Source organism: Carlito syrichta, unplaced genomic scaffold (genome assembly GCF_000164805.1).
Source record: "Carlito syrichta isolate Samal-C Ts95f unplaced genomic scaffold, Tarsius_syrichta-2.0.1 Scaffold130554, whole genome shotgun sequence".
NCBI lineage: Eukaryota > Metazoa > Chordata > Mammalia > Primates > Tarsiidae > Carlito > Carlito syrichta.
In genome coordinates, this window is record NW_007074650.1 from 475,019 (window position 1) to 491,527 (window position 16,509).

Genomic DNA, 16,509 nt, shown 5'->3' on the forward strand with positions numbered 1-16,509 from the left:
AAGCCTGGATTTTATCCCATGGTTTGTCCTGGAAATATGGTAGTAATCATCAAGACTGTGGTTAAGTCGGCAGAAAACAGATGCCTTTGTCCAAAGGGTAATTAATTCCTCTACGTGAAATTAACAATTTGACACCAAAAAGATCCTTTATCTTCATAAACAGAGGGAGTCCTCCAGTATCATGGAAGGTTCCTGGGAATTGTATCATTTTTTTTCTCCTTTTCCTTACCCCACACCCACTTTGTTTTCCCAGCTATGGCTTGAAGGTGGACATCTGGGCAGCTGGTGTGATCACCTACATACTTCTTTGTGGATTCCCACCATTCCGAAGGTCAGTGGCCTTTTGAGTGACCCTATTTGAATTGTAAATTCTCTCCCTTTGATCCAGAAGCAGATACTTCTTTCCTAGCAGACGGCAGTGGTCATTCTTTCATAAAAATGTACCCATAACACCATGCCTATAATTTCCCATTTCTCGGTCTTTTTAAAGGAGAGTAATATTTGTAGACCTTGTGAAGCAATCTAAATCCTCCCAGATAAACCTTCCTCTGGTTCTTGATAGCTGTCCCTCTTGCTCAATTTGACAGCGATTTTTTATAATTTTTCCAAAGCAAATTTGTTCTTACAGAAACAGGAGCTCTTTCTATTATTTTTATTTTTATATTTTTAGAGACAGTGTCTAAATCTTGTCTCCCAGGCTGGAGCGCAATGACACAATCATAGCTCCCTGCAGCTTCAAATTCCTGTTCTCGAACAATCCTCTTGCCTAAGCCTTCTGCGTAGCTGAAACTACAGACAGGCACCACCACACCCAGCTAATTTTTAAATGTTCTGTAGAGATGGCATCTCACTCTGTTGCCCAGGCTGGTTTTGAACTCCTGGCCTCAAAGGATCTTTCTGCCTCCGCCTCGCAAAGTGCTGGGATTAAAGGCGTGAGCCATCAAACCTGGTCTCCACTCTTCCTCTTTTTAAAATAATTCATGTTAGCAACTCACATCATATTTAAGAAGTAGAATTACAAACATTTTTGGCAAAAACAGGCCTGGGAACAAACAGACTGACTCTTGGTAACCATACACTTCACCTGGTGGCATCAGACGTGACCACTGACAAGGGGCAAGTTGTTTGGGGAGGACACAGAGCCTGGCAGTCTCATGCAGGGGGTGAGTGAGGGGCCTGTCACAGCTCTTCCTTTGATCAGTTTCATTTCTCCCTCTGGAGTCAATGAATGACTTTGAAGCAGATGTGTGTCTAAGGATGCAAGTTTTTCTTCTGAGGTTTCCTGAGCTTCCTTGTCATTTTAATCTCTTCTTTTGTTCATTTTACAACTCTTTATTGTTAGTGAGTAGCCACTGTGTGCTAGGCACTGTTTGAAGTGCTAGGAATACAGTGAGAAACAAAACATAATCCCTGAAGTTATGGTTTGTTTCAGTTCATTCAGCAGCTGTAACAAAATACTATGAACTGTGTGAACTTATAAACAACAGAGATTTAATTCTCACCATTCTGGAGGCTGCAAAGTCCAAAATCAAGGCCCTGGCAGATCTGGTGTCTGGTAGAGGCCCCACTTCCTGATTCATAGATAGTTGTCTTCTCATTGTAACTTCACATACTGAAAGGGGCAAGGGAGATATCTGGGTTCTTTAATAAAGTCACTGATCCCATTCATGAGGGCTTCACGGCTATGACCTAAATTACTTCCCAAGGGCCCCACCTCCTAAGAACATCACATTGGGGATTAGGTTTCAATATTTAAATTTTGGGGAGATAAAAATATTCAGTCTATGGCATGGTTTTTAGTGTTATATTGGGTCAGTAAGTGAAAAATTTATTTTCTTCATCTCCCATTATTTTATTATGAAAATGTTCAAGCATACAGAGAAGTTGAAAGGTTTATCTATTTAAAAATCTTCATTGTTTTTTGTTTTTTTTTTTTTGAGTCAGGGTCTCGCCCTGACACTCAGGCTAGAGTGCAATGACACAGTCACAGCTCCCAGTAGCCTTGACCTCCTGAGCTCAGATGTCCCTCTACCTCAGATTCCTGAGTAGCTAGGATGACAGGCACATACCACTACACCTGGCTACTTATTTTATTTTATTTTGTAAAGGCAGGGTCTTGCTATGTTATCCAGACTGGTCTTGAACTCCTGTGCTCAAGCAATCCTTCCACCTCAGTCTTCCAAATTGCTGCAGTTAGAGGCATGACCCACCATGCCTGGACAAATGATTTGTTTTTCAGTTGAGTTGAACTTTTTTTAGTTTACATTTGATTGACATCTCTACTTTGGAAAACCTTATAGTGTAGATAAAGATACCCATCACAAGAATATTGCTCCAAAAGAATAAACTGAGTGTGAAGGCATGCTTAGTCGAGGGCAGGCAATCACAAAAGCTTTAATGAACAATGTGGCATTTGAGTGGGGTTTTGATAGATGGGAAGCTCCTTCCATCTGGCTATCAACATGATGGTCTCCATCAATGTCATTGCCCAGGTGATTCCACAGACTGCAGGGCTACCGCATATATTAGTTAGCTGTTGCTGAGTAACAAACTACCCCAAAAGTTAGAGTTATGAGACAATGCTGTGGTTTAATTAGGTGGCTCTTCTAAGCTGGGCTGGCTTAGTGGGGACTTGATGATCTAGTATGACCTCACTGTCATGTCTGATGTTTGGCTCAGTGTCTGCTGGGGCAACAGAGATGATTTGGCCATGTGCTGTCATCATCCAATGGGCTAGCCTGGGCTTCACATGATGATGGATGCAGGATTCCAAAAGCATCCAGAGAGAGGGCGGGTTCTGCTGCCTCAGCATTTCTAAATCTCTGTTCGTCTCACAGTTATTGATGCCCCACTGACCAAATCAAGTCAAGTAACTAGGCCAAGAGTGAATGTGGGAGAAGAGGAACTGAGTGCACAGAGGGAGGGGAATAATGTGTGGCCGTTTTTACAGTCACACTGGGCCCTGGCTGGTTTCAGTGATGATCTGTTTTGGGAACTAGTAAAGTGCAGAAGGGTAGTGTGTTTTGAGAGCAGGTGATCCTGGGGCCAGTTACAGCTGTGTTGTACTTTGGCTAACCCAAGTTGAGATCAGTTGGCAAGGGTCTTGGGCATCGTTTTAGAGGACTGTGTGCTCACGACTCCCTCTAGTGTTTCCAGCTGCCAGTGCAGCCTGAGCTTTTTCTTATTTATTTATTTAATTTATTTTTTTTAAGTGAGAAAGCAGGATTTATTGAGAGGACAGAGAAGCTCCCACAGTGGGAGGGGACCCTAAGGGGTTGCCCAGCTTGAGCTTTTACTTTGACTTCTTTTTTTCCTTCTGTTCTGTGACTTTTAATAGATTTTGTCAGACTGTCCTTTAAAAGTATGCATTGTTAATCCTTATAAACAAAAACTGAATTCCAAGATAAATAAAACATCAAAACATTAAAAGTTTTATTTGTTTAACTCATAGCACAATGAAAAATAATAAATATAATAGTAGACTATATATTTTTTTGTTTCTATTTTTCAATTACTTTTTATTTTAGAGTAGAGGGGTACAAGTAGGGATTTACTACATAAGGAAGCTGCATGCAGGTGAAGTTTGGGCTTCTAGTGGGCCCTCTCTCCCCTGGTAGAGGACCAGAGACCCATTGTGTTGTCACATTCCCTCCTTCTTCCCTCCCTTTCCTAACCTCTTTTTAACCCAAATAAGACTCAGATTCAACAATATATTTTTGGCATGGATTGTTAACCAGCAGCTTCTTTGTAGGCTCTGGAGATATATCTGGCTAATCAAGAGCAGTAAAGTTACATTCTGAAAGCTGCTGCCCTCACATGCTACCTTCAGAAGCAGGTCACGGACCTCCCAGCAGCTTACTTTTAAAATGTAAGAAAATGGCTATTGCTTTGCTAAACTCTGGTGTATCCAAGTGGCCCTCTGAGATACCACCACCATGTTACTTAGCTTTGGCCCCCTCCCCTACCTTGGGAAGGTGAGTGTGTCTGTTTGTCTGTCTCTCTCTCTCTCCCCCCCTCTCTTGTATCTCTAATTTACTTTCTAAATAAGCTATATTTTCCAATGTAAAAAAAAAGAACATAGCTTAAAGATCCTTCCAAACCACTGTATTTTCTCATCCTTCTTTAGAACTGCATTTTATTCCATTCTATGGTTATAATTTGCTTAACCAGGAATATATTGATGGACATTTAGGTTGTTTCTCATCTTTTTCTATTGGCAAAAAAAATTACTAGTTTATCTTGTATTCATATTTGCATGTATGCATGTATTGCTTCAATTCTAAAAAATAAAATAGAATGTAAGAAAATAACTCTCCTTCTTTCCTATAGCACTGTGATGAAAGAGAATCTATAATGTTGAACACTAGTTACAGAAGCATCTTCACGGCAGACAGTGACACTCTGGGTAGATTTTATAACCCACTGCAATATAAAAATATATGGAGTACACTACAGAAATGGCACTTTAATGATAACCGAGTATGGTATAAAATAGATCATTTATATAAATTTGTGTCTAAGTTAAAAGTACGCCAAACAAATATTTCAAAACATTTTCTTTGTTTCTTACCAAAGACAACTTTTATCCAAAGCTTTTAAACTGAAATTGTTATTTGGAATTTCCAGTTTTAGCTTCTCTGACCTTAGTATCTCTCATTCTTGCTTCATTCAGGCATTTCAGGTTTTAGCCTTAACCTGACATGTGTTCTCTCTCTAGTTTTTTTCAACATCAGAGTCATCATTACTAAGAAGAAGATTGGTTTTTCAGAGGCCCCCAACATTTTAGTTTTTACCCAAGCAAATCTGCTCTTAGGGCCAATGACAAGAAATACTATTTGTATGGTTGTACTGGGGTTTTTGATGTTTCTCTTAAAACACACACACATACACACACACACCCCATAAGTGAAGTGTTTGCATATCCTTTGTGAAATAGTTTACGACATTTTCAGGTTATCTTTTGCTGACCTTTGATGACCTGTCATTGAAAGGAGAGTATGCACAGGCTTTGATTGTTTTTGAGGTTTTTCTTAGAGCATGTTGGTCCAAGGGCTCTATTGTTTTAGAAATTAAAAGTGCCCTGAAGCACCTTTGCCAGACTGTAGGATATAAATGTGATACAAACTCAGTGTAGATTTAATGAGAACGGCTTTCCTTTCATGACTACTAAGAAGGAGAAGCTACCTTTAGCTTTCTGTTTTTCTAGTGAGGGGCAACCCCAAACTGTCAAAGCTCTTTTGTTCACAGCACTGATTCTTTAGGGGCCCATTTGGAATGCTGAGACACCTTAGGGTCTTGTTTGTTGACTCAGGATATTTTGCTAAGAACCCATTGCAATGAATGACTGCTGACACACTTCTAGCTTTGTAATTATTTATTAACGAGATAAAAGCTATTCGGATTAACAAAATATAAGCTATTTGAGATTCTGGAAGAAGTAAAGCCAAGATGAGTATAGAGAGGGATGACTAAAAGAAACGATTCTGGAAATAAGTAATTTTTTTATGTCTCCTAACATTGTTGAGGTCTTTTTTTTGTTTTAACAGGTTTCTGTAAAACCCTGCTGTGTGTTCTTAGATGTATTCTTCACTCCTTTTGAAGGAGTACTGAGCTGAGTTTAGTTAGCAGGTAAATGGCAGTAAAAAGAGAAGAAAACTTCTTGACAGAAATACATTTGTGCACATTCAGAGAAAATAATGTTTCAGGAGAGCAATGGGGCTCCCCTGCCTGCTTATCTGCCCTGACCTTTGCTTCTTAGTGTGCCTCTTGACCAGACTCTGAGGACCAGCAGAGGGCTTAAATGTCACAGATAGTCACAGAGCCCACAAACTCTGCTGTTTTTACTAGAACAGGAATGAGGCAGCCATATCATCACACAATCCTAGAACTTGTCTCTAGACACTATCCTAAATGATCTGTTCCTAGAAACATCACACTTGCCCTTTGTTTCCTGGAGAGAGTTGATGGAAAAATTTCAAGAAATGTGATCCCAACTGTGCACTCCTGGATTTTGATCTTTACTCCATCAGCCAGTCTGAGTTTTCTCCTGGGGTCTCACAATGGCCTGAAAAGCTGATGACTTTGTTCTTCACTCTGGCCATTGATGTGCCCACCAAGTGAGGGGATCTGCAGCTGTGGAGGGGAGGTTGTTTGGGGTTGAGGACATCTTTCCCAGTGGTGTTTCCACGTTTCCATGGCACCATTCATTGAAAATCAGGCCAGCATTTACTTGTCAGGCCTCAACTGTGTACGTGACTATACCTTTTAGGGTGGGTGGGTCAGATATGGGGGGTGCAGGGGAGATGCCTGCCTGTGAGCTGCCAAGGTGGGTCTGTCTCCCCCTGTGCAAATCTTGTTGGCATCTTGATGGGTTCTTTCTCTCAGACTGGGCTTGGATGAAAGTCCAGTTGCAACAGAGAACTAATTATTTCATGAATATTTTATCCGAATTCTGAGCTCCTTATGACTTTTTCATGTATTGGCTGTTTCACCAATCTTTGGCTGTTTTATTGGAAAAGTAGAAAGAGGAAGGGAAGGTGGATTCTGACTCTGACTTGCTGCGTTTCCACTCTTGTTGCCATGAGAGATTGAGGGTAGATGCTGAGTTTTGTGGGGTTTTTTTCTAAAATGAGAATTTCCGTTATTTTTGGTTTCCACTTTTTTCTAGAGTTTTTTTTTAAATTGTGGTAAATATACGTAATGTAAAATGTATCTTTTCAACCACTTTTAAGTGTACGGTTCAGTGGTGTTCGGTGTGGTCACATTGTTGTGCAACCATCACCCCTAGTCACCTTCAGAACGTCTTCATTTTCTCAAACTGAAACTCTCAGTTCATTAAACAAATTTCTGGAGTCCATGTCTCTGCCTCCCTGATTCCCAGGCCTGTGGAAATGTTCCTTGGCTCATTATCTAAAAGGTCAAGTTGACCATCGCAAATCCAACTGAGATACACAACTGAGAGCTGAAGTGCCTGCGCCAAGGAGCCTGGACTCCTTTGCCCGCTGTTCCTGTGAGCGTTTTGCTGAAACGCTGTTTGGTGACTTTGACTTTTCTTCCATTTCTTTGTCACGGCTTAGTGAGAACAACCTCCAGGAAGATCTCTTCGACCAGATCTTGGCCGGGAAGCTGGAGTTTCCAGCCCCTTACTGGGATAACATCACGGACTCTGCCAAGGTACCCATCCAGGCCTGCTTCTGCGGGCTGAGTTATGGTGCGGGGGCCTTACCCGTTGCATGGAGCCCTCCTAGCTCCTGGAATTGCACCCCAGGGACTTCCTTGACTTAGATGTGAGACTCCTTTTTAAGTTCATCCCATGCTGTGGTCTCTGAAGTTCTTGACTAAATTCCGAAAGCCATCTGTCCTTCCTGTGTGCCCTGCCATCTTCCCATGCCCGCCTCACCTCTCAGCATTCATTCTTTCACTTATTCAAGAAATATGTACTGAGCACCCATCAGAATATAGGAATGAATTCAGAGACATACTGAATTGTCAAAAGGAAACGTACTGCCGTTTTGCACTGTGGAATGATGATGATGACATCTGAAGGATGTCATCTTGGTTTCACGTGGACTCTGGAGAGAGCATGTCTTCTTTTATGCTATTGCTGACATAAGGTACTTGGAGTATAGGCAGCGGCGGTGATTCATTTCAAATGGTTGAGCAGCAGCTGTGTTGGCTTTTTGCTGTTGTTGTCTTTTATCGGGATCTCACTCTGCCACCCACGCTGGAGTATAGTGCATGATCGTGACGATCACAGCTCACAGCACCCTTGACCTCCTGGGCTCAGACAATCCTTTTACCTCAGCCTCCCGAGTAGCTGGGACTACAGGCGCATGCAACCACATCCAGCTAATTTATTTTTTAAATTTTTTTGTAGAGATGAGGTTTTTCTCTGTTGCCCAGTCTGGCCTCAAACTCCTGGGCTCAAATTCTTCCATCTTGGCATCCCAAAGTACTGGGATTACAGGCTTGAGCCACCATGCCTGGCCTTGTTGGCTATTTTTTGATGTGCTTGGTACAAACTCAGATTTCTGTATTTACATTGGAATTATCTCCTTTCTCCTTCCTCTCTGTGATCTTATTTATTCATTTGCTTATTTTTAGGAATTAATCAGTCAGATGCTTCAGGTAAACGTTGAAGCTCGGTGTACCGCGGGACAGATCTTGAGCCACCCCTGGGTGTCAGTAAGTACCTGCATTCTTGGGGAACGGACGCCTGTGTGTTCTGTGGCCAACCGCATGGTTCCTCATTGTGGTTGTTGCACTTGCAAAGTTCTGCACCCAAGTTCTGTGGAAGATAAAATGCCTGTCTTCCCCAGTGAGCATGCAGCCTGAAGATAGCTCTCTGGGAGAATGCAGTCGGCCCCAGGGTCTCAGTCTTAGATCCTGCTCTGTGCGTAACCTGTCATGGTCCCTTTCTGGATCCCTGTTTCCTCATATGCAAAGTAAAGGAGCTGGCCACCGTGCTATTTAAAGAACCTCTCACTTGGTGACTCAACCTGTAATCCTGCGCCTTTGGGAGGCTAAGGTGAGTGGACTGCCTGAGCCCGTGGGTTCAAGACCCGCCTGGGCAACTTGGCAAGACCTCATCTCTACAATAAATCAAAAAAAAATTAGCCAGGCGTGGTAGCCCGCACCTGTAGTTCCAGCTCCTTGGAAGGCTGAGGCGGAAGGATCGCCGGAGCCCAGCATGTTGAGGCTGCAGTGACCGTGAGCGGCCACTGCACTCCAGTCTGGGTGACAGAGTGAAACTCCAACTCAAAAAAAAAAAGAACCTCTCGGCTCTCCTCTTCTGTGGTTCTGCAGCTTGAAGGCTTTCAGGGCTTCCCTAGAGATGAGCATATTTCAGACTCTGACCTTTGGGTCTTTGTGGCACGTGCTCACAGGATGCCTCCCACTCTAGATGGGGAGGCTGAGGCACAGGCCCCTCAAGAGCCGGGCAGAGGCATGTGAGGGTGACTAGGGTCCCTCTGGGTATAGGTGGTGCCTCTAGGTTTAGGGTAAACACGATCCACTAACTGGTGACGGCCGGAGAGTTTGCATTTCCCACACTTCCGGAAGGTTCCAAGAGAGTGAAGTTAATTTTCTTAGCCAAGGGCCTTGGTTGATGTGGAGGCTGACCCCTGTGTGTCTTCACCACCCTGTGTCCCCCAACATCTGCATGCCATCTCTCTGGAACCTGCCAGCACTCTCTTGGGCTAAGTGACTTGGCTCTTGGATCAAGTAGCCGAGACACTGCCTTTCTTTTTCTTTTTCTTCTTTTTTTTGAGTTGGAGTCTCACTCTATCGCCCAGGCCGGAGTGCAGTGGCACACACAAGGCCACCCCAGTGTTGACCTGCTGGGCTCTGGTGATCCTTCCGCCTCAGCCTTCCAAATAGCTGGAACTACAGGCACACACTACCACGCCCGGCTAATTTTTTATTTATTGTGGAGACGAGGTCTTGTCGAGTTGCCCGGGCTGGTCTTGAACCCGTGGGCTCAGGCAGTCCATTCACCTCGCCCTCCCAAAGTGCTGGGTTTGCAGTCTGAGCCACTGAGCCGGGCCAATGCTACCTTTCTTTATGAGCAGTGAAGACTAAAAGACTAGGGGAGTTCTTGGTTAAAACGATACACTGTTCATAAATGTTGATGATTCTGTGGGAGAGATCATGCTGGATTGTGTGTCTTGGGGGAGGGTCTCAGAGGCTGAGAATGTGCCCACTGGAGACTGTGCTTTCTCCTTGGCCTCCTCGAGTTCAAGAGCAGGTGGTATGGAGTCTTTCTGAGGGCATGGGACTGCCAGATGACAACGATGACTTTTGAAAGAGCCTCTTCCCCTAATCCTGTGGGACTAAGGTGGGCTGCCTTAGGACGAGGTCCGGGGCTGTGGGTGGGGGTACCTGTTAGGGAAAAGACCACTTAAACTCCAGGACCAAAAAGTATTGTGTCTGATTCTTTTCTTTCCTGCAGGATGATGCCTCCCAGGAGAATAATATGCAAGCTGAGGTAACAGGTAAACTCAAACAGCACTTTAATAATGCGCTTCCCAAACAGAACAGCACCACCACCGGGGTCTCCGTCATCATGGTGAGTGGGACGGTGGTTCAGCGCTGGACAGCTGCAGTGTCTGGCCTGACTGCTGAGCCAACACTGAGTCTTTTGAGTGAGATAGCCAAGAGCTTCTGTCCCATGGAAGTTGGTACCTTCCATGTGGTACTTTTCTCTGGAAGACTGGCTCCTGGGATGACTCCCTGGCCTCAGGCACTGTGGGGCGGGGCTTGTGCAAGAACCCCTCCCCTTCCCCCCCAGCCAGTGTGATAGGCCTAGACAAACCCAGGAGCTTCTAGGCATGGGGCCCTCATGGGCAGCTGCATCCTCTCTGGCCTCTGCCTTCTTGTCTACAGAGAGATTCCTAAGCCTGGTGGGATTTACAATACAAGGAAATAACTCCCTGCCTACTCAGGGCTTCAAAAATAGATTATTTGAGACATGAATTATTCTGTGGGACTTGGGATAAGAAACAACCAAAGCTAAACAAATTTTATTTTTTAAAAAATACTGTTTATAAAAGACAGTTTGGGGGCTTTTAAAAGTACAGAACAGGTTTAAAAAAGTATATTAGTTTTTTTAGGGTTATGATTTTATGATAAGTCAGAACAATGAAATTGCAGTATTTTTTCAGCCCTTCTTCCAAATCGTTTTTTGAGGGCAGCTTATTTAAATGCACTAATACAACAAATTTAAGTGAAAAGTTGGCCAGTTGTGGTGGCTCACGCCTGTAATCCCAACACCTTGGGAGGCCAAGGCAGGAGGATCACTTGAGCCCAGAAGTTCAAGTTCAGCCTAGGCAATTTAGAGAGACCTTGTCTTTACAAAAAAACCAAAAACATTACTTGGGCCTGGTGGTGTGTGCCTGTAGTCCTAGCTGAAGGATCGCCTGAGCCCAGGAGTTGGGGCTATAGTGAGCCATGATCGTGCCATGGCAGAAAACATGAGTCTGGAAAAAAAAAGGAAAAAGAAAAATAATATTAAAGTAAATTAAGAAAAAGGATAATACAAGGGCAGGAAAAAATAAAATTGAGCCTGAATTGAAGCCAGCACACCCAGCACCAGCTGTCCAGGCTGAGCACTTGTGAAGGTGGGCCCAAAGGTAGCTCTGAGCACCTTCCAGTCTCCCACTGTGACAGTGCCAGGTAGAAGCCAACAGGCATGGCGGGCAGTGCTCTCCATCCTCCCCACCCCACTCCCAGAGCAGGGAGCAGGTGTGGGGCTGCCTTCCCCGGAGCCAAGCGTCAGCAGGGGTGGCTTCGGAACCAGACTTTCTAAGGTGACGTGTGCCTGAGTGTTTGCATCGTGGCCACCCCTGTCAACGCTGGGTCCTGCCAGCTAGGGATGGGCCGTCTCCAGCTTCCTCACCTCAGGACCAGCCTCTCACCATCTGGCAAAGGCTCCATTAGTCTCCTACCCAGCAAGAGGGAACATCGTCACTTATTCTCATGGCACCGTGTAGTGGGGGCCCTTCCCTAGGCAGAGGCAGGGCCCAGACGGAAGCTGGAAGGAAACCACCTGCCCCCGTGCCCACACCCCGTGCGACCGTGACAGGCTCTGCTGTGTGTCTTGAGCGGCCACCACATTCCTAGCACCTGCTGGTCCGTCCCCCTCTTCTGACCCCAGGGGAGGCTGCATTACTTGGGCAGCTTCTATACGTCCTTGCAGCCCCCCAGCTGCTCCCTGGACAGAAAGCATGCTCTCCTGTTCTTCCCCCGCACCCCCAGACAAAGCCTGAGTTTGCAAGCTGAGTCCTTTGATGGCTTGCAGGACTCCGGGGGTGCTCTGTGTCAAAGTATGGCAAGGTCTCTGGAGTTGTGGTTTCTCCGAGCCTTTTAGCAGTGTTTTGCTGAAAGCCTGAGAAAGTCAGAGTTGTCAGAGAATTACAGCTTAAACGCTTTGAAAAGAGTCATCTTGAGTGGGCCAACAGCATGAGAACATTTTCGAGTGGTTCCCTGTGAGAGCTGGCATTGATGGATGGGGTAAGCAGTAAGAACGCAGGCTCGCCACGCCCTGCGTCGTGAGGCAGCTTCTGGGAAAATGTGGAAAGTAAAACAGTGAAAACTGACATACACAACGTGTCATGAAAAGCCTTAAGAAGAGAGATTTATTTGGATCAAAATTTAATCGCTGTATTTATTAGACCTCAGAGTCTCCTAAGAGGAAGAACCCTTGTAGCCCTGCACCCAGGACTTAGAATTCACTCAGTGGCTCTTAAGGGGGTCCTCACCTTTTGACTCAGGGGCCCAGATGGGAATCAGTGGCCAAGGCCTGTGCCCATTCTCCTTATGACCAGCTCTCGGCTGAGGTTCCGGAACGATTGGCTGTTCTGCCGTACGGCCTGATACAGGCTTCTGATCTGGATAAGGATGCTTAGACTCCCTCAGACAGAATCCATATTGCGGGGTTTACAAATGGCACTGTTCCGCTTGCCAGTGAAAGAGTTCAGCAGTCAAATGTCAAACCCCTGAGCTTTCACAGGGTGTTTGCATGACTGAAAACCCTTTCTTTCTTGTAATTCCAGTGGCGGTTGTAAAAGTTGTGTGTTTATATGTGTGTTCAGTTGTCATTTTGTACATGTTGGCAGGGCGTCCCCTCCAACCCCTTCTCCCTGCACAACCCTGCAGGCTGTGGGCTCCGAGGAACGGCCGCATGTCATGCGCACGTTCAGGACCTGCAGGAAAAATCAGTAACTGGGCTCTGGAGGGACCCATTTCTCCATGGCCAAGTAACCAGCCTGCGAATTCTGGCTTGTCTCCAAAAGCGGTGGGAGGAGAAGGCCTCCTGTTAATCCCCACCCAGCTACGGTGCTTCTGTGTCATCACCCTCATCCTCCTCACTGTCACCACACGTCTCTGTGTCCCTTTCTTGGGAACAGTTTTAAGTGTTTTTACATGAAAAACTAACACCTCCCTGACATTCGTATGTCCGATAATGGGGTATGTGAGGCTAATACAGGGTTTCCAACAGACACAAATAATAGTGGGGGCATTGTTTTGAGGTCGAATCACCAGGCAGCTGTTGTGTGACTTAAGAAGCTTCCTGTCCACTGTCACCCTGGTCTTCTTGCCCCTCCCCTCCCCCAAGATGGGGCCTGAGGCTGCAGTGACAGAATGGTAGGCTGGGAATTGGTACATAAAGGTGACAGAAAAGTTGATGCTGTTATCTGCGTTTTATTTGACAGTTTGATTTGACAGTTTGAGAGACACCTCAGAGTTTCGTTCTTTACCCAGTTGAGACAAGGGGAAATCTCGAAGCAGAATCCTGGTATTCAACACGCTGTGCTTACTCAGGGCGTCTTCTAATGCTCAGCCCCTCTTCAGTCTGCATGCTCATCTCAGACCCCTGACACCGCCACCCAGCTCTGAGCTTCTTACTGGTGCGGGTCCTCTGGACCTACTGACATCCTTTCTAGCCAGCCCAGCACGCCCTTAGAAAACGGTGTCTTAAAACATCTCAGCTTGCCGTGCTCTCTCTCCCTTCATAGATCTACAGCTGGCAAGCCCAGGGGAAGAGGACCCAGTGGCTCTCTTGCGAAGTGCTCTTTGTCCCTTAGGTGAAAGAGCATCTTTTGGGGAGTGACGGCATGAGATGGGTGCTTCTGTGAAGGCTTTTTGTTCTCTCTCCAACTACATTTCCCGCGATGAGTGTTTATCACTAAGACAGTTTAAAAAAAATTTTTTTTTTTGAGTTAGAGTCTCACTGTCACCCAGACTGGAGTGCAGTGGCCACTTTGGCCACCGAAGCCTCCGCCTGCTGGGCTCTGGCCATCCTTCCGCCTCAGCCTTCCAAGTAGCTGGAACTACAGGCGCACGCTACCACGCCCAGCTAATTTTTTTTTTTTGGTTTATTGTAGAGATGAGGTCTCACCTGCCCAGGCGGGTCTCGAACCCGCGGGCTCAGGCAATCCACTTCCCTCAGCCTCCCAAAGCGCGGGATTACAGGCTGAGCCACCGAGCCCGGCAAATTTTTTTTTTAATTTTTATTTTAAAGATGTGGGTTACAATTTAGGGTTAGGTATATAAGTGGTCGTTGGGTAGGTAAAATTTGGGCCTCACTTTGGTCCCCACTTCACCTGGTTTGAGATCAGGTACGCTTATTGATGAGGTGTGGCCCCCTCTTGCCCCTGGCAGTTTCCCACTACTGCCAATCCCTTTCTTTTATAGTGTTATGATCACGGTTCTGGGTAAGACAGTTTTTATCAGTAATGTCAGCCAGCCTTTGGGATAAGAGAAGATAATTTTCTGGGGTAAGGCTGCGGTTTCAGAGAGGCCTGTGGTGTGGAATTACACTTCCGTTTTCTTCTAGTTCTCCTTATCATGCTCAGAAAGGACAGTGCATTTTCAGGGTGGTGTCATTGTCTGTCCCACGGGGGTCACCCCTGCTGCAGAGACCAGAAGAGGCCCCCTTGTGGCAGGAAAGGGGGTGACAAGCCTCCCTCACTGCCCCGGGCAGCACAGGCTTGAGGATGAGTTCAGTGAGGTGCCTTCTCCATGCAGGGAGCTCATGTTTCCTTTTGGGGGAAGCTGGGGAATGATTTGGGTCTATTTCCCGAATTTAAGATAGATGAAACTGTTTCGCTCGCTCGTGTTGCTTCTGTTTAAAGTAAGTCCAGTTTCTGTCCCTGCTTCTCTCCTGCCGCCCGCATTGCTTTCCTCTCCTAGGTCCAAGGCCATGGTATGTACTAACCGCACCGCCACGCTGCCTTCGCTGCGCACGTTACCTGTGCTCTCGACAGGAAGAGAAAAGGAGAAATGACTGCGGTGGTTGTTTTCTTCTACCTAGGAGAAATCCCCTGGTAGAAAAAAAATGCGGGCTGCCTCTGTGTTCCCAGTGGGTGGGAGCATCTTTCCGTAGGGGGGAGGGAAGGGGATGGTTTGGACTCCCCTGAGACTGAGGACTTGGAAGCTGTTTCTGACTAGACCTCCTCTCCAGGGGATTGAAATTGCCCTTGGAAATGGCTTCATGTTCAGCTTCAGCTTGGCAGGGCCTGTGGAGAAACACCCATTTTACAGTTGGCACCAAGTGCCCCCAAGACAGCCACACAAGTCCGTCTTAGAAAGGCCTGGTGCAGCCGGGCTCGGTGGCTCAGCCTGTAATCCCGCGCCTTTGGGAGGCTGAGGTGAGTGGATTGCCTGAGCCCGCGGGTTCGAGACCCGCCTGGGCAGCGAGACCTCATCTTTACAATAAATCAAAAAATCAGCCGGGTGTGGTAGCGCATGCCTGTAATTCCGGTTACTCGGAAGGCTGAGGCGGAAGGATCGCCGGAGCCCAGCAGGTCGAGGCTGCGGTGGCCGGGAGTGGCCACTGCACTCCAGTCTGGGCGACAGAGTGAGACTCCAACTCAAAAAAAAAAAAAAAAAAAAAAAGAAAGGCCTGGTATTTGGGCCTGGCTCGGTGGCTCAGCCTGTAATCTCAGCACTTTGGTGGCCAAGGCGAGTGGATTGCCTGAGCCTATGGGTTCGAGACCAGCCCAGGCAACTTGGCAAGACCTCGTCTCTATAATAAATCAAAAATTAGATGGGTGTGGTAGCACGCACCAGTTCCAGTTACTTGGAAGGCTGAGGTGGAAGGATCGCTGGAGCCCACCAGGTTGATGCTGGGGTGGCTGTGAGTGTGCCACTGCCCTCCGGCTTGGGCAACGGAGTGAGACTCTGACTGCAAAAAAAAAAGTCCTGCTATTTGTTCATATTTTCTCCAGACTTTTTTTTTTTGGTTAAAGTATTGAAAGGATCTATAGTGCGTTTCCCACGTCACTGGGCAGTTGGCTTACAAATGCCCCCTGACCATGGTCCTTTTTAGCCAAAGGTGCCTGGGAACTACCATCCCTCTTACTTCCAGAGAACCCAACAAGAGGCAGCTTTGTGGGCTTCACTGGACAAGCAAGAAATACTCAAACAAGGAGAAAAGAGGACTAGGCCTCACTTCCCAATCAGGGCCAGGGCGGGAGGGGACCGCCTCGCGTATTTGTGGCTGTTTCTCTGCTCCCTGCGGAGTTGAGCAAAGCACGACTTTCAAGGTGTGTCAGGATAAACAGGACTTCCTTTCCATGAAGAGGACAGGTGAGGAGACCATGTCCCCAAATTAGATAAAGTGACTGACTGATTTCCGGGCCTTTTATAAATCACACAGCCACTTGGGACGGTGAGGGGCTCCTTATTCATACGACACCAAAGTCGCTTTTCAATCTGTGACTGAGAACTTTCCTTAGAAAAGGAAGCTGTCCAAGACTGAGCCCCCTGGAGGGCTTGCTTGTTGTCTCAGGAGTCTGTGGAGCTAAGGGCTGGGCTCAGGCAGGCGCAGACAGAACCCAGGCCAGGCTCACCGCTGGAGACACGCCACAGCCCTTCCCGGGGTGGGCACCCGACACCACCGCCTCCGCCGAGGCTTCTGTTGGAAGAAGCCTGGCGTGATTTCTCCTCTTCTGTTCCTGGGTCCCGTGCATGCATCGTGCTGTCTGCCTGTGGCAGCTGTGACCCGAG

General features: G+C 46.6%; 1 protein-coding gene across 1 annotated transcript in view; it reads left to right on the plus strand.

The window, feature by feature from the left end:
* Positions 1–13,294, plus strand: part of DCLK2 (doublecortin like kinase 2) — a 178,879-nt gene extending 165,585 nt beyond the window's left edge. Inside the window, exons 12-16 of the mRNA XM_021708076.1 lie at positions 254–331; positions 7,077–7,173; positions 8,104–8,184; positions 9,950–10,066; positions 13,212–13,294. Coding sequence (XP_021563751.1) covers positions 254–331; positions 7,077–7,173; positions 8,104–8,184; positions 9,950–10,066; positions 13,212–13,229 — 391 coding nt within the window. The 3' untranslated portion in view covers positions 13,230–13,294. The remainder of the gene's footprint in view (positions 1–253; positions 332–7,076; positions 7,174–8,103; positions 8,185–9,949; positions 10,067–13,211) is intronic.
* Positions 13,295–16,509: the final 3,215 nt, after the last annotated feature.